This window comes from Chinchilla lanigera, unplaced genomic scaffold (genome assembly GCF_000276665.1).
Source record: "Chinchilla lanigera isolate Chin_1 unplaced genomic scaffold, ChiLan1.0 scaffold00025, whole genome shotgun sequence".
NCBI classification, from domain to species: Eukaryota; Metazoa; Chordata; class Mammalia; order Rodentia; family Chinchillidae; genus Chinchilla; species Chinchilla lanigera.
The window spans coordinates 23,041,510-23,064,768 of record NW_004955426.1 but is presented as its reverse complement, the minus strand read 5'-3'; the positions used below and the strand labels follow the sequence as shown (position 1 = coordinate 23,064,768).

General features: G+C 38.0%; 1 protein-coding gene across 2 annotated transcripts in view; it reads left to right on the top strand.

Moving 5' to 3' along the window:
• Lifr (leukemia inhibitory factor receptor alpha) overlaps nucleotides 1-18,902 on the top strand; it is a 47,828-nt gene extending 28,926 nt beyond the window's left edge. For both annotated transcript variants that reach the window (XM_013514986.1, XM_013514985.1), the window contains 12 exons: nucleotides 3-172; nucleotides 1,848-1,993; nucleotides 3,128-3,290; nucleotides 3,596-3,666; nucleotides 5,231-5,444; nucleotides 7,563-7,742; nucleotides 10,573-10,674; nucleotides 11,269-11,436; nucleotides 13,590-13,751; nucleotides 14,846-14,939; nucleotides 16,546-16,624; nucleotides 16,979-18,902. In XM_013514986.1, coding sequence (XP_013370440.1) covers nucleotides 3-172; nucleotides 1,848-1,993; nucleotides 3,128-3,290; nucleotides 3,596-3,666; nucleotides 5,231-5,444; nucleotides 7,563-7,742; nucleotides 10,573-10,674; nucleotides 11,269-11,436; nucleotides 13,590-13,751; nucleotides 14,846-14,939; nucleotides 16,546-16,624; nucleotides 16,979-17,602 — 2,173 coding nt within the window. In that variant the 3' untranslated portion in view covers nucleotides 17,603-18,902. The remainder of the gene's footprint in view (nucleotides 1-2; nucleotides 173-1,847; nucleotides 1,994-3,127; nucleotides 3,291-3,595; nucleotides 3,667-5,230; nucleotides 5,445-7,562; nucleotides 7,743-10,572; nucleotides 10,675-11,268; nucleotides 11,437-13,589; nucleotides 13,752-14,845; nucleotides 14,940-16,545; nucleotides 16,625-16,978) is intronic.
• The last annotated feature ends 4,357 nt before the right edge of the window (nucleotides 18,903-23,259 follow it).

Genomic DNA, 23,259 nt, shown 5'->3' with positions numbered 1-23,259 from the left:
AGTTTTTCAGGAAAATATGTTACATTTAAAAATGCTGAAGTACCTACAAATGAAAGCTATTGGGTATTCTTTGAAATGATTCCGAATCAAGAAATATATAATTTTACTCTGAATGCTCACAATCCTCTTGGGAGATCAGAATCAACAATGCTAGTTAACATCACTGAAAGAGGTAAGATGCTTCTGCGTCAGCCAGGGTCTTAGAATGCATGAGAACCAGCAGAGTGCCATGGGATTAATGAGAACCGCCTTTAGGGATCACTCTTTACTGATTATTTTCTCTAGAAGTACTTAATATTAAATTTATAAACTTTATTCTAAAAGTTTATAAATGAATAGCTTCAAGTTTTACCACTATATTTAAATAAATTTGAATTAGTCATTTACATAGAAACTGTAAGGGCTTTGTCTGTCAGTGCTTGATTTCTGAAAACGTGCACAATTTTTAAAAACTTTGATTTTAAAATAGCATTGGATTCACTGGTTGTTGTAAAAACAATGAACTAGAACCCTTTGGGAGGGAGCCCTTTGCCAAGTTTTCCCCCGAGGGGACATTCTGTGTAAGTAGTATAACATCAACACCAAAAAATTGACAGTGCTATGATACTGTCACTAGATTCCTGCACTAGGCTCCCCATATTTCTGAGTTGTACTTCTTCATGTGTGTCTGTGTCTGTCTGTGTGTCTGCTGAAGAGGCAACATGAGGAAGTTCCTTTGTGAATCTTTACATAGACACTCACACACACACAGTTGAATCTGGTTTTGGCAACAGCTGTTCTTCATCTGTTGTGTCATTTTCAGAGTGTTACTTAAATTATAAAATCTATAACCTTTTGAGGTTGGCATATTTAACTATATAAAGTTCTTGAGGGCCATCTCAGTTGCTGGATGTTCATTGCTTTTTTACTGATGATTTATGATTTCTTTACCAACCCCATTTATGAATAGCTGAGAACAGAAGTATAATGCCTTAGAACCTTTTGGCACTCATTCCCATGGCCAGAACACATGCATTCACTGCAGGCCAGGCTCAGCATGACACTGAGCAGTAGGACAGAGATCTCTTGGATACCCACATTCAGGGGAGAAATAGCTTAAACCAAGTGCATTATCAAACAGCCTACAAGTGAGTAGTAGATGGACCTGTTGTCCTGCTTGTAAATATAAGTGGCTTTCATCTGTTATCCCTTCCTGTCATATTTGTTTCCTGATTTCTTCCAGGATGAAAAAGCTGCATTTTAAAGTTCAGGGATAGTGTTTGCATTTGTCTGCTCCCTGCCATTTCACTGTTTTTCCCACAGGGTTCTTTTGTATCGCTCAGATTGACTTGTATACAGTCACCAGCATAATGTGAATTGTGATGCACACTGTACCTTCATTCTTGTCAAGACCACAACTGAAACACTTTTCTATGTTCCCTTTGCCAATTTTAGTGTGCTTCTTCCTTTGATGCTCAAGTTAAATTCTGCCTTCACTGTAAGACTTCCCCCACCACGCTGCATTTAATTAAATTCCTATGGCAGCTAAGTATCATGCCCTTGTTTGTTATTCCTAATGTGTATTAGAAGTTACTAGAAGTTCCTTAAAAGTAGAGACTGTGATCTTACTATCTTTTCTATATTCCCAACGCCAAAAGAGCCTTGAGTGTTTTTTAAAAACCTTGGCATGTTGTCAACAGCAAAAGTGTGGTTTATGGATTCCGTAGATATCTGGTAGGGTTATGCCTTTTTGGTTTTTGGGTTCTTTAATTCTCATTTGTTGTATTAGGAGTAAGAAGTTTTCATAGTTACAATTTTCACTTATAAATAAATGTTTAAAAGAGTTACCTTTAAAATTCTATTTACAGTTTCTCCACATACTCCTACTTCATTCAGAGTGAAGGATATTAACTCAAAAGCTGTTACACTTTTTTGGCGCTTATCAGGCAACTTTGCAAAGATTAACTTGTTATGTCAAATTAAAATTAATAAAGCTAATTCAAAACAAGAGTTGGTAAGTAAAATTCTTTTATGGTATGTGTAAGCTCCCTATTCTAAAAACTTACTAAACAGGAAAGACATTAATATCAATGTAACAATAGCACTGTACTTAATATTTAAAAATAATTATAATACTGGATGTGATAGAAGGTAAGTTAAACTTTTACTATTACTAAGAATGCATCCAGGTCTAATATATAGTACCCGGCATGTAGCTGGTGCTCAGTTTGGGAATGAATGAGTACTCCTTGCTGTGACCTTTCACATCAGTTAATGGAGTAACTGGCACCAGAGAGTAGTAGTGATTTTTAAAATTACAGAGTGTGACATTGAGGGCAAGTTATAATTGGTAATTATAAGTCAAAGCATGACTTTTTAGTACATTTTAAATATTTAGGTTGACTTATATTATACCATTTTGTAATTTGTGGTAAGTCCACAATAAATAATATTGTACTTATATACTCATTTGGAAATTTACTGATTTCTAGAAAATGAATCAAAACTGCAAAGTGAAACCTGAAAAAAGTCTTTGTAACAAGCATTTGGGAGTTCAGAGGCTTTGCTCGGTCATGCAGATCCTCAAATTTGTTTAAAATTGCTTTTTGTTTGTTTAGTTTAAATATCTGTGGACTGTTTACTCTATGTTTAGCACCATATTAGACGTCCTAGGTGATATAGTAACAAAGATACATAAAAGATGATGCCTGCCTCCAGGAAGCTTCCAGATAGTGTCTGAATAATATACTTAATGCTCAAGCCTTTGAGGTCATCTAATATTACCAAATTATGTTTTATTACATAATCATTAGCCATTGACTGGTTATCAGAATTATATCATCTGCGTAATTTAATATTATTTAGATTAAATATTTGGATTAAAAAGACATCTCATTATATTTTTATTGCTATTATAGAACATAGTTTCATTGACTTGCTACTGTACATATATAAGAAGTGAAATATAAGAATCAAAATATAAAATATCCACTATAGTGGATAAGCTCTTTTTGGTATTTAAATATAAGTTCATATGGACACTTAATTTATTCTACTTATGTGGGAGGATTTCTTAAAAAAATCTGTATGTGTAGGTATATTCATGTATTCGCACACATGGCATATACACATATTTCTTTTCATATAGCGGAATATCACAATCAAAGGACTAAAAAATTCAAGTTACCGGGTTGCTGTGGACAAATTAAATCCATATACTATATATACTTTCCGGATTCGTTGTTCTTCTCATACTCACTGGAAATGGAGTAAATGGAGCAACGAAAAACAACATTTAACCACAGAAGCCAGTAAGTTAACTAAATGATTTATGGCTAATTATCATTAATGGAGAAATGGGAAGATGAAAGAGAGAGGCACTTAACGGTCACAGATGGCCTGGAGTGTGATTTTAGCCCACTTTCTGGGACCGAGAGCTTAGCTTTTCTATTGCTTCATTTTCTTAATTCATTTTTAAGCCACTGGACTGCTTTGCATTTTATTGAGCATTTAAAATACCATAGAAAAAAGTCTTTTAGCACTACTGTCATAGTCACTGATACTAACAACAGACACACAGTATATGAGGTGCTAAACTTTAAATCTCCTTCCTTAGCTCCTTCAAAAGGACCAGATACTTGGAGAGAGTGGAGTTCTGATGGAAAAAATTTGATAATCTACTGGAAGGTAAAAAATCTTAATTTTTCCTTGAACATTTAAATAACTGTATTATCTCAAGCGCTTGATTTACATTTATCTAATACTTCCTTGTCAGGGAATCAGGATTTCCTGGCCTGGCTAAATCTGCAGTATTGCTGAGATTTTTACCTGCCTCCTAAATCCCCAAATTCCTCATCACTTGCCATTTGCCAGTCATTGTAGTGATCTTTGGTCTCAGTTCTGGGCATTCTTTACTTTGATTTTATGAGGTCCATTAAAGACCTGGGAAGTTCCTAAATTCCCTGTCCCTTTCTTTTGTCAAAAACTCAGCCATAAGCTACAAGTTGGAATCCCAAGTGTTGTTCTCATTTTTCTCCTGTGAGTGGATCAGCAGATCTCATGTGGTGCCATAAGTATTGGGGCAGGAGTTTTGAAAAGCATTTCAAGGCAGGCGTGGTGGCACACACCTGTAATCCCAGCACTCGAGAGGCTGAGGCAAGAGGATCCTTGTGAGTTCGAGACCAGCCTGGGCTACAAAGTAAGCTCAAGGCCAGCCTAAACTGCATGGCAAGACCTTGTCTCAAAAAAGACCAAAAAAAAAAAGAAAAGAAAAGCATTTCAGCTATATAAATAAAGAAGTTGAATGTTCATTTTCTTTTATACACTGTGTACCCTTTGGGGGATTCACATTAATTAATTAATCGTAAGTATGAAAAAAGGAAAAAAAATGGCACGAAAGTATTCCCCCAAATACTACTGTTTTAGCACTGTGAAAACTTAGGAACAATTTAAATTTCATATATTCAAGTATAGTGGTAAAAATACTACATGAAATGTAAAAAGTAAAATGTATATAATCATATTAATATGGACAAGTGTTTATATAAAAGTGAAAAAATACACAATTGTGTTTTGATACAAACAGTGAAAGAACTCTTTTCCATCCTTAAGGTAAGGTTCTGACCAAGGTGAGTTACACCATTTAATAACATGGATGTCACAGTGGGGCCATTGATTAAGAGAAAAAAACCCTACATCTAGAAAAACAATTAGAAAGAGATACCAAAACACAAGAGTGTCTAAAAGGTAGAAAAATGGGATAGTTTGACTGGCTGTCTTTCAATTTTTTGTATGTCTTTAATGACATTAACTATTTTAAAAACGAGAAAACTATTATTTTTTAAAAACATGTCAGATTTTTTAAAGTTTTGTTTGTTGTTAAGTAGAGCAATGATTCTGCAGATTTTAAATTTTTGCTTCACATTAATTTAAATCTTCTTCCTAGTTCCTTTAAAGGGACCAGATACTTGGATATCTATGAAGAGAAATCTTGTTTTGTACTTTCTTAATTTTTAAATTTCTGTCTACTTCTTAATACTTGCAGCAAATGTAGCTTTCCTAAGTATGACTTACCTAATTCACCTAGGTCTCAGTGTTTCATCTGTTAAATCTGTGCTTCATCTTGTAGGCCGTTTCTTCTTTCTCTAATGTTAGTCATTGTGAACCTAACATTCAGTTTAGACTTCATCTTGCCTAGTCCCTTATTTTTTGCAAGGTTTCAATAACAAAATTTATCCTCTGTTTGTTATAGCCTTTGCCTATTAATGAAGCTAATGGAAAAATCCTTTCCTATAATGTATCGTGTTCATCAGACGAGGAAACACAGTCTCTTTCTGAGATCCCTGATCCTCAACACAAAGCAGAAATACGCCTAGATAAAAATGACTACATCATCAGTGTGGTAGCAAAGAACTCTGTTGGCTCATCACCACCTTCTAAAATAGCCAGCATGGAAATCCCAAATGGTGAGTGGTTGTGAAAACTTGGTGCATAAGGATCAGAAATTAAAGATAGGTGATGTTACATGTTCTTATGTAGTGAAAACAGTCTTCGCACACATGCTGATTGCTGCCGAACTACACATGGAGGAACCAGCAGATTAATGTCTAATATTCACTGAGAAATAGTAGTTGTTACTGTTGACTTGAAGCAAGTAGTACACTTACAGATAAAGTAATTACTATATCCAATTACTTTATCACATTTGTTGGAGAGTTATATTGGGGGGAAGTAGTTATAAGAAATAGTTTAACTGTTTATTCAAATTTTGTTTTCAAATATCTCTAAGCCTAAGAGGCTATGCTATCCAGCTAGGTTGTTTTGCAAACTATCAGGCAGGAAAAAATACTGGCTTAAATTGGGAGATTTGTTGAAGAAATTTTTTAGTGATAAAATTTTTCTGAAGTCTGAATTCCATCTGTAATTAGGCTTTGGGAAAAAAAAAACTGATGGAGTTTTAAAATTATTAGTGTCTTCCTTTAAATTTTACAATAGTCAGATTACTGTGTGCAGTGACTACTGCATTTCTTCTTAGCTCTATCTGGACAGCTTTTTGAGTCATGAGTTTTAAAGAAATGGCCACTTCTTTCAAATCATTTCCTATCCCTGTTTTGTTGTACCGCCCCTATCTGGGAACACCTTTCTATAATACTCCTAGAGGAAGTAAGGATCTCTGAGTGTCTTCTCAGGTCAGCTCGCAGCATTTTCTTACTACTTGTTATTTAACTAGTTCTTTGTTGTCTTTGAGGCCAAAGTAGGAAAAGTAGGAGGAAGGAATGGGGAAAAGCCAATACATTTCAGAGAGCCAGACACTGTCCTGGCTGGATTAATGGGACAGGCCGGAGAGGCCCAGGGCAATAGAGGTACAGATGCAGCCGCTCAGGGTCATTACAAGGTAGACTAATCATCCTGTATTTGGGTCTGGCCCGCCACAAGCACATGTGTGAACTTAAGAAGCTAACTTCTGACCTAGATTGATTACTTTATTACTCTCATGATAGGCAACAGCTGTATTGTCTTTGAACTCAAGGACTACGTGTCCTCTGACCTTGAGGGATGGTAACTTGCAGAGGTTAACCTTGGCTTGATCATGAGCTTTCAGACGGTGAACCACAGCCTCGCCACCTCATGGCTCCTGGAGGATTTCCCGAGGTGGAGGCTCTCCAGCCCCAGCTCAGGTTTCTGTTGTGGATTTCTAATCATATGGAGCCAAAAAGCTGTTATGTCCAAGGCCTTCTGTATTTTAAAGCCAGATTGTTGTCTTGTGTTCAGTGTAACTGCTTTGTGAATGTACATTTGCTCAGAAAATGTTTCTGTGGCTTTCTACTGAACCCTTAAGTGTAAATCAGATATACAAATTACTCTGACTGCACTGTTCTTTCCCCGCCCCCTTTCCTCACTCCAGCCGTGAGCCCTCCTCCTCATTGAGGGTACACGTCTGGCAGCATAGGGAAGACACACCTGGTGCAGAGCCCCTTTTCCTGCTCGTTTGCCTGCAGGCTCCATGCCGTGGCCCTCTGTGGACACTCCGCTTCACAGCTCACTGTGTCAGCAGATCCTCCCCACCCACCTGCTCAGACTGCGTCAAACCCTTCAGCCATGCCCCAGGGTAGCAGGCTTTCTGGGAAGCAGGAGAGGGCGCCGACTCGCCTGTTCTCCCACTCTTTCGCGTGTGCCCTTTCTGCACACTGTCCGCCACGTGCTGTCATGGAGCTTGAGTTCAGTGCCTTTCACCAGTTCAGCCGCACCATGTCCTCTTGTGGCTTTTTTTCCATCCTCCTGCTCTTCACCCTGTCCTTCCTGGACTTTCATCTTCCTGTCCCAGCCCCCCACTGTTGCTGCCTGATCCTAATTGCCTTTTAATTCTGTTGCTGAGTCAATTGCTGGATACAGGTAAGTGCTGTACCGTTGTTACAACAAAAGTTACAGCAGCATTTCTCATCTTTGCTAAACATTTATGTAGTTTGAGCACTGTTTTATAATTTGTACACAGTGAAGTAATTCTTAAAACTCCTGTTCACTTTCATGAGATTTACCTTGTAGCGTTTTCAATGCCAATAGAATGCCTTTCCTTCTTGTTGAAGATGATCTCAGAGTGGAGCAGGTTGTTGGAATGGGAAAGAGGATTCTCCTCACCTGGCATGCTGACCCCAACATGACCTGTGACTATGTTGTTAAATGGTGTAATTCATCTCGGTCTGAGCCCTGCCTTATGGATTGGAAAAAAGTTCCCTCAAATAGCACCGAGGCCGTAATAGAATCTGGTAAGAAGAGTTAGTGTCTCTCAGAGTTCTTAGAATAATATTATTTACTGCAAACATGCACAAACGTGCTAATACTAATAAAGGGTAAAAATTGAAAAAAGGAAAACCAAATAAATTCACCATAGGTATTGTAAAAAACTATTATTTCAAAGCAACATACAGGTGATTGGGTGGGTGGATATGAATTTTTTAACTTTTCTGGATGGTGATCTGTGGCACGATATACATGACACAACCTGTGATTTCATGATTGCAGTACTTGTCCAGGAATTTATTCTAAGAAATCATCAGAGAACATGAATTTTCCTCTAAGGATGTTCTCTGCAGCATTACTTATAATCATAAAAAATTGAAAACAAATGGAATGGCTGTAAGAGAATGGGTAAATGGTGGTACATGTATAAAATGGGACTGTTACGTGGCAGTAAACTTTATGTCAAAGATCAAACAAATTGGTACCAGTCATTGGAAAAAGAAGACTACAAAACACCCTTTGCTTTTGTTTGCCCCACGCCTATATTACTACACCAGGGAGCCAGGGAGCACAACTTTCCCTGGTGGAGGGCAAGGCGTTGGTGTATGTGTGACGTGAGTGGCCCTCGATACGTTTAGCCACAGGAGTGGTTGGTATTCTGTGGGCTAAATCTGTCACATCCTTTGGACCTGGAGCCTTCTTTTTGGTGTCATCATTCCTTGTGAATAGCTGATGAGCTCTGTCCCCATGGGGTTTTTAAAACTTTTACCTGACTAAGATTGCATCTTGAGCCACCCCTCTTTCCTGGTTCTCCTTATGTGCTGAAACACAGGAGCGCAAGCTCCTGCTGATGTCTTCTTTCCCAGTAAACCCACTTTGTTTACTGTTTCATGGTAGGATGGTGAGGGCACATCTTATTCATTGAGGTACCACGTGTAGCTTCTGATAATTTCCCAGTTCTGCCTGGAATACAGCCAAACCTTGTCACATATGTAGTTGCGCAGAGTGGTGGTGGTCTTCCCTGGCCATCCCTTTACTCTTACTTCATGCTCCACTTGATTCCTATACTGTTGTCTGTTCTGCAGCTGCCCTTGGTGATCCTCTCCCTTGGGGCTGACTGAGCCTCACACAGTTCTGGGCCATCTTCTCACCTGGGCTTTCAGGACAGTTGGGATGGACCAGGGTAGAGTACGTGTGAATATAGATAGTGTACAGGTTGTAGATAGGAATAGAAGTTTTACCTGAGACCTGCAGGGGCAGAGAGGAGCCAGCCTGAGCCATGAAGACCCATAGAGAACTGTGTGCCAAACTGAGTGAGCAAAAGCCCTACAGTGGTGGAGAAATAAAGGCTCTGAGGAGTTAGGTAACTTGCCCAAATTAGCACCAGAATTCAGATTCAAAGCTGCACAAAGCTTTGAGAGGCTCGGCTTCTGACTCGGTGTGGTAGACACTTCTCTTTCCCTTATCCTTCCGTTTCGTCCAGCCAGAAGGAGATACTACTCCAGCAGTATTTCCTCTCTCTTTTGGCCACAGCATGTGTTCCTAATGCTTTCACACACTCGGGCTCTCTTAAATGGCAGAACCCTATACAGTATTGATAATACATAATTTTAACATAAAATGAGGTACAGATTTACCCTTGTATGTGCACTATAAGCATATACAAGCATATCTTTCCCCAAAGAAAAAAGTTTCACAACTAAACAAACTTGGCTCAGTTTGAGTTCTCCATTGGTATTTACTTAGTACATGCAAGAATATAGAAAGCATTTAAGGAAAAATATTGCAGAAAGAAAAGTTAAATTGGAGACAAGTCCTTTCTCTTTTTCTTTGAATTGTAGGATTTTAGTGGCTCACCATTTCACTTTTGCACCAGAGGACTACTGGTGTTCTGTAGGCACATAATTGGAGAACTGGTATATAGTATTAACCACACTAGAATAATTGCTTCAGCATGTGAAATGCAATTCCCTGTGCTTCCATTCTCCTGCAAGCATTGTCTTCTTAAATCCGCCCTTTTGAACTTCTAATTGCCTGTCAAGGCCCTGGTGAGATAGTGCTTATGGTAGCTTTCTGAACCATTTTGGGCTCAACATCTGACGTGTACCCTGAGTGCAGTATAACACTGTGTTATGCTTACCTTTGTTCATGGATCTTCCCCACCTCCTTGCCAGCTTCTCCATACCAGAGACCTTGTTCTGTGCATTTCTGTGTTATTCCTTTGTACACTGCATTAGATTGAGGAGGGATTTAAAAGGTGCATTTTGAAGTGGAGTTAAGATGTTTCCTTTGTATGGCTTATAGAGTTAACTCGCCCAGGAGTAGTTCATGACCATGTTGTAGAGAGTAGACCTTAAAGGCCCAGTTTCTTTAACATTGAAGTTTCAAGGTAGAGTAGAACTCTTAACATTCTCCTTCTTGAAGCACAAGTAGAATCGTGATTTCTTCCCAATACAGAAATAACATTATGTAGTGAAGGGATTTATCAAGGCATGATGCAGACCTGGAGTGGGGGTTAGTGAACTGACCCTGGATCAAGTTCAGGAAGAAGTCGTCATCCCTTGACTTTATAGAACAGAATGTAAGCTTTGGTCCCCTTTATTCTTTTCAAGGCAGGGTCATCTTATAATGCTACGCTATGAGTGGATTTGTTTAATTTTGCTCAGTGATTTTCATTTTAAATATTTACTAAGTTTAAAAATACAAATGTGCTTTTGTAATAAAACATCTATTAAAGATTAGCCTTGGAAATGTCAAAGTTATAAATTATATACTTCTAAAATAAATATTCCAACTTTTGTATATATATACATACATAAATATTTATGAATTTTTACTGATTTGTTCATTTTATAGATCAGTTTCGGCCAGGTGTCAGATACAGTTTTTTCCTATATGGGTGCAGAAATCAAGGATATCAGTTATTACGTTCCATAATTGGATATATTGAAGAATTGGGTAAGTTAAAGGGATAAGTGCTTAGAGTTTGTCGTAAAGTGACAAATAGTAAAATAGAATTTTAAAAATAGATTGAATTAAGATGTTTAGTTCAAGAAAGGTAAAATACTTTATAAGTTTAAAACTATTTATGTATTCTTAATCCAGTTGTTACTGTTCGTATTTCGTAGTTTTAGAAACTACGAAAGTTGTCGTTGTCGTTGAGAAAACTAAAACATAATGTGGATGTCAGAAATATTTTATTTGCATTTATTCAAGTTTTTAAAAACTATTAAATTGTTCAGTACTGGCAGTAAAGAAGGGAAATAAAAATGAAGTCTACTTGAGTAGCCACTTCGATTTTGAACAGGTTGTTTCCCTGGACATGTGTTTGTGTAAAAGTTGTATTATGAAGTTTACTGTTGCTCTGAAAAGTATTTTTGTCTGTGGTTATCATTATATAAGCTCTGTGATCATTCCTGGAAGTTTATGATTGAATAGAGAATACAATTTTAATTCCAAGTTTAGCTGCTTTTCAGGCCAGAGAGCTCGTGAACCAGTACTGTGCTTTTCTGTATTAGTAAACTTTCAGCAGTTGAAATCTTCATTTTACAGCTCCAATTGTCGCACCGAATTTTACTGTTGAAGATACATCTGCGGATTCCATATTAGTAAAATGGGAAGATATTCCTGTGGAAGAGCTTAGAGGCTTTTTAAGAGGATATTTATTTTACTTTGAAAAAGGAGAGAGAGATACATCTAAAGTAAGGGGTTTGGACTCAGGTAAGTAAATCCCTAGCCTGATTATAGAGTTTCTTAGTTCTCAGTAACCACAAAAGAAAGTAAAGAGGAAAGTAAAGAAAGTGCTGCTGAGTAGTTTAATATTGGTTTCCAAAACTGTCGGAAAAATAGGGAAATGAAAATGTAGTCATTTTATGAACATGAGCATTTTAAAATTTTTGATATGTAATAAATGTTATGTATCTGTTGTATCAGAAAGCATTTGTTCATTAAATCATTTATTCTGAAGCTTTTGATTTTGAGCTCCATGGGATAGAAACCATCTCTTGTTACTCTTTCATCATTTAAGCACAGCATCTTACAAAGTTTACTTTAAAGAGTGTTCTTGTACTTAGGAAAATGCAGAGATCCAAAAATACGGCTTCAGAGCCTGCATTATAACACAAGGAAGAGCTGTCAGCATGGCTAACATCTCCCTCAGCTATAATGAGCTGGAAAATGTAATTTATTTGAATAAGGATATGTGAATATCCATTAAATTTTGAAAAGTACAGTCATTCTTTATCAACTACAGAATGTATGCCCAAACAGCTTCAACTCTTAGAGAGTTCTCAAATGTTCTGATACAGAAATATTTATACAGATTTCTAGCATTTCCCTGAGTTACACTTCTGTTGGGAGTCAGATGTTTCTTGTTCACAGACACAGGACACAAGTGGATCATTTTTTTCGGCTTGAAAGCTTTCATTTCCATTAACAACTTCTCAGGAAGAAACACTTTTAATTATTTAATGCCTCTCTAAGAAGCAGAGAACAGCACTGCTACACCCAGATGCTAACTGGGCGTATAATACCTCTGAAAGCCGCTCTGCTATGTATGCTTCCTCAGGCCCCTGGCTCCTGCAGCTCCTGCACCTTCAGGGTTGTCTGTGGATGAAGAAAGCCCTGTGTATCAAACCGAACAAACATTCAAAGTCTAGCATAATTGTCCTCAAATGCTTGGAAAATTTACATTTTAACTAGTTAAAATTCTAGCATCTGGATTTCTGGGTAGACATGGTTAATTGGTTATTCAAATTAGAGTAGAATAAAAGTAACTTTATAAAGCCACAAGGACAAAGAGAGTGCAAGAGGCAAGGTGGCACCCAAAAAGAATTTAGAAGTCTTGTGATTGATATGGGGCAAGTGACTTAGGAGAGTGGAGGGTGGGGAGAGCTAAGTGAGTAGCAGTTGTGTATCATGGACATACAGTGTGATTTGTCCTGCAGGAGCAATGTTGGAACAGATCATTAGGATGAATCTGGGCTGAATGGCGGGGATTGGCTGATGGGCAGAAATGGAAGGACTCGTGTATTACGTGTAAAAGTAAATGGATCCATTAAGCACACAGTAAAATAACTCTTAAAAAGATACATGCCAAGTTTTATTGTAAGGAATTTTCAGATAACTAATGAAGGAGGAACCAGCTGTAGAAATAATCTTATGTTTTTATTTTAGAAAAAGGAAGTCTGTACCCAAAGAAGCTGGTAACATGCATGATTTCTAAGTAGTGTAGGAATAAAGGGAGGGGTTGGTAAGAAGCTGCTACATTTTGTTACTAGCCATTAGTACTACGTGATTTTTTTAAATTATCATCTTGCGTTATTTTGGTTGAGAGTCTTAAAAACAAGACAAAATTTAAGCACTTCTTATTTCATAATCCATCATTAGAGAATTCCCATAATGCAGACCCTTCATCTAAGTGGTTTGGAGTCATCTCTATTGATTTGCACTCTTGCCCCATCATCTGTGCCGCTGACTCATAGGCAGGATCAGCCTGAGTGGAGTGGTTTTCCTGCTCTTAGTAACAGAAAAGGAAGTGGCTTTTATCGATTGCCTGCTGCATGTCAGGCAGTGGTCCAGCAGATGTGTGTGAACTTCATATCCTCTTTATACGACTTCACACAATTCTCCGAAGCAAGTTGTGGTACTTGGTTTTAGCATCAGAGAACTCAAGCCCAATATAGTCTAAACGTAGTTCTTGTCTGGTACAGGTAGAACTTGAATGTAGAACTTGCCTGGCTTCAGATTGTTGGCTGGGGTGGCTAGCAGCCAACTGCATGGAAAAAAAGTGGTTGGTGTGACAGGTATGCATAACCAGCACGTGTTTGAAATGGTGTTAGAATAAATTAAAATATTCCTCATTTGAAAACTAGGTCGTTCTGACATCAAGGTGAAGAATATTACTGACTTATCCCAGAAGACACTGAGGATTGCTGATCTTCAAGGTAAAACGAGTTACCATCTGGTTCTGCGAGCCTACACAGATGGTGGCCTAGGCCCAGAGAAGAGCATGTTTGTGGTGACAAAGGAGAACTGTAAGTTTAGAATTACCATCACAGTGGTCCAAGGCCTATTTTTTATTTATGTAGGAGCCCCTACCCCTACCTTTTTAAAAGTTTCACATTTTATTGCATTTGTATGCTGGGTAAAGACCATCTTTAAAGGTTGTGAAATAACTTAATATTTATTCTTGTCAGATATTTGAAGCTATTTCCAAATGAGTACCTAATAAATTAATAAATTAGTAGTATATTTGGAGCCTAGAAATTTAAATACTTCTTGAATTTATATAATGGTCAGCCAATTAAAACCTTTTCCCCAGCTAGTATGTGATATTTTTAATAAATCCAGAGAAAAGTAAATGAAATAGACTTTAAATTTTTTTATGGGGCTAGGGATATAGTTCAGTGGCAGAATTCCCTCCCTTTTTTTTTTTTTTTTTGGCTTTTTTCTGATACCGGGAATCAAACTGATGACCTTGCGCTTGCCAGGCAGGCGCTGTGCTGCTGAGCTAAATCCCCAGCCCCAAGTGGCAGAATTCTCATCTAGCATGAGTTAGACGCTGAGTTTGAGTCCCAGCGCTGAAAAACAGAACAAAAAACATTGCCAAAAATTTCAGAAACCACAACACTTAATAAATTTAAGGTTGAAGTGGAGAAAAATTATGGCTTTGACTTACCTTCAAACATCAAAAAACTTTAATTTGGTTATAGACTTACTCACTGCTCCTGAGTCTGAGTTCTTATATCACTCATAAGCAAAGAACCATGAGGATATCATTCCCTAAAATAGTGGTTCTCAGCTGGGGACACTGTGCCCTCCAAGACTCCTGACAGTCTGATGACATACTCGATTGTCATAACTTGGGAGAAGGGCACTGCCAGAGCTCAGTGGGTAGATGCCAGGGCTGCTGGTAAATTTCCTACAGTACACAGGACAGTTCTCCCCACCCTCCCTCCCCAAACAGAAACTCTCCTTTCGAGAATTTTAAGTATTAGAATAAAATGATTAGAATATTAGGAAGATTATATTTTTACTAGTTTTTCAGTGTCCCTGGAAAAGATTTATTTTTCTCTTTAATACATGATGCTAAAAATGGTAATTTTATTTGCAACATTTTTTTTTTCAGCTGTGGGATTAATTATTGCCATTCTCATCCCGGTGGCAGTGGCTGTCATTATTGGAGTGGTAACAAGTGTCCTTTGCTATCGGAAACGAGAATGGTAATGGTACCTGCGTTTACTCTGTTTTGTCTTTAGGGGCTTGATTATTCTCTGCGTTACACTATAAGCGTATCTTTTTAACTATACAAGTTAGAAATGGTATTTTTAGTCAGAATTAATATTGACTTTAATCTTAGGCAAGAAAATAACATTTAAAAGTGTTAAAGCTAATACAGTATAAATTCTTCCCTGTTGCTTTTACTAATAATTTAAAGTAGTGGCAGTTGTGCTAAAAAAAAAAAATATTTTCGGGCTTACACATGACAATAAGTATCTTCAGCATTATGTATTATTTAATGATTATGCTCTCCTGTGTCCTGGTGACCCGTGTAGAAGATCAGGTTGTTTGGATCTTCTAATGGCATATTCATCAAGTGTGAAGACCCTTTGTCTATGAAGGGGGTGTGGTAATGAACAGTGCAGCCTGATCTTGGGGACCTGGAGCACAGTGGGGGACAAGGACAGTGACAGTGACCATGAAGCATTGAGGGAGGATGCAGGATGGGGGACCGGAAGCGGGGAGCTGATACCGTGGGGGCCTGGCAGGAAAGCTGCTCCGGGAGAGCCATGAAGGGCAAGGGAGGGAGAAAGAACGGTGCGGTCAGAGAGAAAGGCTCCTGTGAGGCTCAAACTGGGGACCTGGAGAGAGGCTGAGGTGAGGAGAGGCAAGACAAGGCGGGCGGGGTGGGCGGGGCGCACAGGGCTGCGTGAAACAAGTGCTGCCAGGCCCTGTCTGCGTGGAGAGCAGTTCACACACAAACACGTCCTCATCTTCTTCAATGAGTCATTTAGGACATGGAGGAGAATGTGTTTTGGCAATGCTAGCTTCCAAATCAGCACAGTAAGAGCTATAGAAGGAGAAAGTAGCCTATTTTTGATAACTATAGTCTCATTATGAAAAGTCCCATTTTAAAAGCAACTGTTTCACTACTAAAAAGACCAAGTAAGAAGGAAGTTTAGATTTCCTTTAGACTCACATGATCAGGTTCATATTAACAAAGTTATTTTTCCTGTAGGAACTTCAGATAATAAAGTCCTTGTTAAATATTGCATAAAAATATCATGTGACACTGTGCAGATCTCACTTTTTCTTTGCATTTAGTTTTTACCCAACATTGATATCCTTTCTTTTTCTTAGCCTGCCAGGTAATGTCATTGTGACATACGGCTGTCACCTCTCTTACTGTTTCACCAGCAGTCACAGGTGCAGGGCACCACCGCTGTTCCTTGCACGATGCAGATGCTGCTCTGCACAGGAGAGAACAGCAGGTGCAGACACACTCCTTCATGATGGGTCCTGCTGAATTCAGTGTGCAGTTAACAATTACGGCTGCACTAATAACACCTGTAGTTTTCTTTGGTGATTATAGCACATTCCTCATTTTAGTTATTTGCTTTCCAATGTCATGAGCTATACAAACTGTTTAGAGTTCTAGATGTAGTATTACTGTTTTAATTTTCCAATTGGAACCTTACATAGAAGCTCTAGTGCTAAGAATTTCAGATGTTCACTAAAAACATTCATATAGTGTCAATGTAAGCTGATAACTTATCTGATTGATAATGTTATAGTTATTAAATATACTAAATCATTCTTTATTTAAAGGATTAAGGAGACCTTCTACCCTGATATTCCAAATCCAGAAAATTGTAAAGCATTACAGTTTCAAAAGAGTGTCTGCGAGGTAATACTGTTATACTATTGTCTCTAAACTACTGGCTTCTTTCTTTTGTGAAAAGTTTATAACATACAGATGTCTCCCTAAGTAAAAAGTATTAAGCAAAATAACACTGATTTTAACATCTGCTGCATTTCTGAAGTTACTAATCTTAAATTGTTTATGCCATGTTCTTTTTTTCTACTAGTATTAGTAGAAAATATTGATGTGAAAAGTAGCTTTGTTCTAGTGTGCACTGTGGAGCAGCAGAGGCAAATGTTTATAAGCAGATGTGAAAAAGTAAATGTGCCCTTTCTAATAGGAGGAGCATTGCAGTAAGTAATACTTAGTGTTAATAACTATTTTAAATTTTGTTTCTAGGGAAGCAGTGCTCTTAAAACACTGGAAATGAATCCTTGTACCCCAAATAATGTTGAGGTTCTGGAAACTCGGTCAACACTTCCTAAAATAGAAGATACAGAAATAATTTCCCCAGTAGCCGAGCGTCCCACAGATAGCTCTGATGTAGAACCTGAAAACCATGTGGTCGTGTCTTATTGCCCACCAATCATTGAGGAAGAAATTCCGAACCCAGCTGTGGATGAAGCAGGAGGGACTTCACAGGTCATCTACATTGACGTTCAGTCCATGTATCAGCCTCAGGCCAAACCTGAGGAAGACCAAGAAATCGACCCCATAGTTGGGGCAGGCTATAAACCACAAATGCGCCTCCCCATTAACTCTGCTGTAGAAGAGACAGCAGCAGAAGATGACATAGATAAAACTGCGGGCTACCGACCTCAGGCAAATGTAAATACTTGGAAATTGGTCTCTCCAGACTCTCCTAGATCCACAGACAGCAACAGTGAAATTGTCTCTTTTGGAAGTCCGTGCTCCATCAATTCCCGACAGTTTTTGATTCCCCCTAAAGATGAAGACTCTCCTAAATCAAGTGGAGGAGGGTGGTCCTTTTCAAACTTTTTTCAGAACAAACCAAATGATTAAAACGTCACCCTGTCACTTCAGTCTGCCATCTCAATAAGCTCTTACTGCTGGTGTTGCTGCCGCACACTGGGTGTCCTTGGCGGGACACTGAAGTATTGCTACCCAGGTGAACTGCACTGTGTGCAAGTTACACCAGAAGTGTTAACGTCTTTCATGTAGTCAGAAGCCAAGGACAGTGACTCAGAACCCTCACTACCACGAAACCCAACATTTGGGGCTATTGTGACCAACCCAAAGAATTCTTCAGGAAGCATTTCAAGGCCAATACTGTTTTGGACATATATGCAAAACAAATCTTGCATCAGCTCTTCTCTGTTGTTAATGGTTTTCTCTATGTGTACCTAGTAGAATTGCAAGGGGATTTGCAGGCAAGGGAGAGCAGTGCTGAAGTCATGTAATGTTTATTTGCCTGACATTAACTCCATTCTAGAGGAAAACCAAGCACAGATTTTAAAACTTTTAAGATTATTCTCCTCTATCTACAGCATTTATAAAAGTTAATATAATTTTTAATGTAGTAACAACCATTTACTGTTCTGGTTGATGAAGTGTGCTGATTTCTGTGCCTACTGTATAATGGTTATCAAACAGCTGTCTCAGGGTGCAAACATGGAAAATGAGTGGGACGCTGACCAGCCCCAATCAGAATAGCATTGTCTTGCTTCAGTAGATTTTTCAATTCTTTCCGTTATATTTTGCATTTGTGCTAGCTTCCATTATTACAAAGGGATGCCCTAATATTGAAACTTAAGTTTCTAGAACCACAGATCCAAGGATTTTGTTTAACCCATTTTATTTTGTGACATGGTGTTAGCTTTATATGAGCAAATTCATTATTAATCATAAACATAATACTATGTGAGATGACTACTAAGCAATATCTAGCAATATTTGCTGTTTGATGTAGCTCTGATTGGCTTGTATTTCCCAACAATGAGAAGACCATGCCCTTGAGCCTGGTCACCACACAGCTGTAATCTTCAAAGCTTCTCAACAGGTTTTCCTCTCATTCATCAGTCCTGATTTCCCTTTTAAGTGACCTTTGCATCAGACTGTCAGATCAAGTCCTCAGATTTTTAAGCATAAAACTAAGTTGAAGATGCTTCTTCCAGGAATAGTGACTCCAGGGCTATTTCCTATTAAAGGTCATCAATGGATTTGAATTGGTAGCCAGCTCTGTATCACAGGTGTGGCAGCTGCTAGTGAACCCTGTGCTGTTGGTGTCTTCAGCATGGCAACTTCTAACCACCCTGGCTTCTCAGCAGCAATCTCGAGAATAAATCTGGTTCTTGGAAAAGTAGAGTGAAAAACTAAAAAGTGTGTTGTATTTTCCCTGCACTTGGTTTGTTTATGTATTTCATCTTTTGATAGTTTAAGAACAGTACTTGAAATTGGAAGATCTGAGCAAATTAAGGTAGATTTCTTTTGTATCATCTGAGGTTCTGTAATGGATTGATAATCTTTTGAACTTACTGTTTGTTTTTAAAAACCATGTTGTGGGAAAAACAAAGGGTGACAAGGGAAGAAAATCTATTTAGATGCTCCATATATGAATCCTGATTTTAACTGATAGAACTCAGCTAAACTTCTGAGCATTATGATATAGGTAGATACATACTATATTAAATCTATGTAATAGCTCATAGAAATTTTCAGTAATGAAAATACATCAAATCAGAGCCATCCCTAAACAGGTTTATCTTTTTACCTTCTTTAGCTCCTTCCTTTAGATATCCTCTGAGACATTCAGACCTGAAGCTGCCTCTTCTCTCTGCCAGAGCATGGAGTTTCTCTGCTTGTCCTCAACTTGTTCCTCATTTCCTACTGAAGCTTACTGATACCATAGTTCATCTCTTCAGACCAAGCACGAGTGTTGGCTAGAGTAAAAGCTTATTGGTCTAAACTTTACTCACTTGCAAACACAGGAAAAAAATCAAGAAATTCGTCCCTGTCATCAAGATATGTGCACTGCAACTGTGCCCTTTCTCACCTATGTCCTGACTCATTTGTTTGCCTGAAGGTGACTGTCATCAGGGCTCTTGAGTCTAGGACTTCACTGTGGAAGAAAGTTCAGAGTGCCACTCACCTCTTTCTACCTCTGGAGTTCTGTACCCAAGGATCTTTAGGTGAGTGAGAAGCAGAGTAAAACTTGCTTAGTCTGGGCAAGTTCTCTAATTTCCTGTATGCTTAGGAGACTGTGGCTTAGGTCTGAGGCCAAAGCAGCTTTCTTTGTCTTTCCTCACTGAATTGGAAACAGCCAGACCCCTGTCCATGCTTATTATCTTTCCAGTCCACCCCATCCTTCATTTAGGAGGACCTTCAGCACAGGGAGGGAGGAGCTGGTAGGACTCCTTTTGTCACATGTCCAGCTGTTCGAGATCCTGGAAGTTCACTCTTAACATCAGTGCAGGTGCCAGGCCTGTGGGTGCAAGTGCTCTGTCCAGTCAGATCAGCCACTGTCTCTTGGAAAGCATCAAGGATGAGCTAGAGAAGCAGGCCGTGTGTAGTCCCTCCAGTCCTTCCTGACAGGAAAAAGTTGAGAATCCCTCTTTCCTAACAAAAGCTCGATCATTGGAAAACTCTAAATACCTGCACTAAAAGTATATTGCATTATTTCTATTGAGTAGAACTGTAGATCAGGCCACTGTGTCTTGCCCTTCATGGTGGCCCACACGCACGCTGTAGGGTGTCGTTTTCCTACATTCACTTGGCCCAGACTTGCTCTGCAGAGCCTGTTTCTGTTCCTGGCCTTAATGAAACTTCTCTATGGCTTAACAAAAAGCAAAAACCCATGACTGTACATAGGACTGTAGATTTTGACCTCTTCTGTAAACCAATTTCAAATCAGGTTTCCCTTGTAAGCAATGGAGATTCTGGGTATCATAATTTCTATGAGTTTATTTTGTGAGTGGCCATTTTAGAATGTAAAAAATTCTTTTAGAAAAACTTAACTAGGCTTTTGAAATCAATTAGATAGACTTTGGGAATCATGCATTGCATGCGTTAGCACACGTATGCAGTCTAAGCTGTAAGTTGGCTGACTAGCAGAGCTCTGGATTTGAGATTGTGGCCCTGAGTGTCTGAGAGTTGAGTTGTGTGTGCTCCTGCAAGCGCGTGAGTGCTGTGTGATTGAGGTATTTGGTTCCTGCAGGTGGAAACAGAAGCAGTCATTCACCGAGTAGTTAAGGGGAGGAAGCATCACCCTCACTTTCCGTACCAGCATTACAGTCATAGTGCATGGATCTGAGAGCTTGCATTTTAGTAATGAACACAGAAACTGTGGTAAAAAGTCACATTCTCAAAACTTCATGCAGATTGTATTCTTACGGAAGTCAGCCCTACGAACCTGTAGTTGTCTTTCTACTCTTCTGTATTTAAAGAATGTTACAGCTCTTTCTGTATTTGGATAATTAAGTATAGCTTAGTGAAAGAGACTAGGGAATTCTTTTCTTCCAAAAGGAATTTGAAATCAATTTGGTGGTATTGTGAAATTAAATGTACCCCTCAACATGTCAATATTCAAAAAAGTGTTACCTCAAAGTTTTTTTCTCAGACACATAATCTTATAAAACTTTTTTGTTTGCACTAAGGTAATTTTTGTTACCTTTCTGTTTTGAGCTATGTTAAAATTTGTATACCTTTTATAAAGTGCCTTTTTGCTTACGTTGAAAGAGTAAAGTTGGGCATCTCAGGTATAAAATGTGGTTAGAATCATTAGCTACCAGGACTAGGAACATTGTGAAAGTTCAGTGAGTAATTTATTGACTGAGTTCCATCCCAGTGTTAGGAATTTAACAGCAGTTTTAGAAGCACAGTACAGATCAGTGTCTAGTTTGTGTAAATCTGAAACTGTTGCCTCAAAGAAGTGGCTCCACAGTTTGAGTAAAAACTTGGGGAAAAAAACTGATGCATGGGAATCACTAGATATCTTATTCCTTCCTAATTTTAAACTATGAACACAGTTTGTTTTCAACTGACAGTTATACAATTTGGTACTTGCTTATACAAACCCAGCATGCTTTCTGGCAGATACACAATACTGTATGTGTGAGCTTAACTGAATAATACAAGAACTCATTCTCTTGATAGAACATGTCTTCCAAACATTTCCTTTAAACTGTTATTTTGGCTAAATCAGAGTTTCATGATGTCATACTCAGCTTTTCTATCCAGAAGAAAAAATTTTTCTTGAAGAAAATGATTGTACCCAAACCTAGAAGACATTCACTTTCTAAACATAATCTTAGAAAATCATTGGAAATTACTTGTTAGAATTAGGTTTCATTTATACCTCCATGGAGTTATGTTCCAGGAATAGTAACATTTAAGCCTCTTATTTTGCTAGGGTGGTTAGATTTTTATTCCTTTTCAACTGCTGCTTTTGTCTTAACTATTTACATGATCACGTTCATGGAGACATGCTATTTTTATTGTCAGTGTAGAGGGTTGAGAACAACATTCAATTAATTCACCATCAGGTTTTATTGTATATGTTAGAGTTCCAGGGGATGTCATTTGGTATAGAATACACCCACATGCTTGTACTTACGGTATTAGATTGATAGAATTCTATTATTTTTAACGGTTAGTGATGCTTGTTTTGCCCTGTATTGTGAATGTTAATATTCTGAATTATTAGTTGTCCAAGTTCTATACAGAATTTACCTAAGGAAGATGGCTACATTTTTATAAAAATTAAAAGTATTGTTTTAAGAGACAAACTCTGAACATTTTCAAGTAAGTGCCTAGCTAGAGAAGCATAGTAACAATAAATTTGAAAGCATTTGTGTAAGTAAACCGTAACTAATTGAACGTTAACCAAATACAAAGCAGCAGTACTTTACATTACTTTTTGGTTGCTAGAACTGAATACCTTAAAAGCTAAAAGATGTGAATGAGGAAAAAATGTCTAATTGATAAGGAAATTGATGTCTATTACATATATATTTCCTAAGATTGCCTCTGTAGTAGCCAGTCAGAACTTAAAAAGAAAACAATATATAGAATTTATGCAGTGCTTAAATCGAAATACACTGTGTTCTGATAACAGCTCACTTAAATTTATTGAATTTCCTTATTAATTTAAAATATACTTCACTTCAGAATTACTCCATTGTAAATGGGAACTTTCAGTTTCTGAACTTCTCCTAAGCGTTGCAGTGGTATATTATAAAAGATAAAAAAAAATTTCTAGGTGGTGATAAAATTTCATTAAATCATGGATAAGTGTTAGGTTGACATTAGTATTTTTGCAGTTGATCATAGAAAAGAATAGTGCATAATGATTTTGATGAAATTATTTCCAAATGTTCTTCCCCCAGTTTGATCCACATACTTCCCTGTATTTTTCTAATATACATAAGTTGCTGATTCCTTCTATTTAATTTTTTCTTCCAACATAATATGTAGGGAAAATGTGAATAGCGACATGAGTAGTTGAGGACGCACAAAAAGCAGCCCTGTGCAGTTCACTGTCACAGAGACAGAGGTGTGTGTGACGCCTTGGAACTTGCTTTATCCCGTTATTTTCTTTCAAAGGAGCATGGCGTTTCTTAAATACATTTCAGTTTAGGTTTGCTTATAGAGGATTGTCCTGGGTATGAAGAAAGATGTCCTAAGGGGCTGGGGATTTAGCTCAGCGGCAAAAGCGCCTGCCT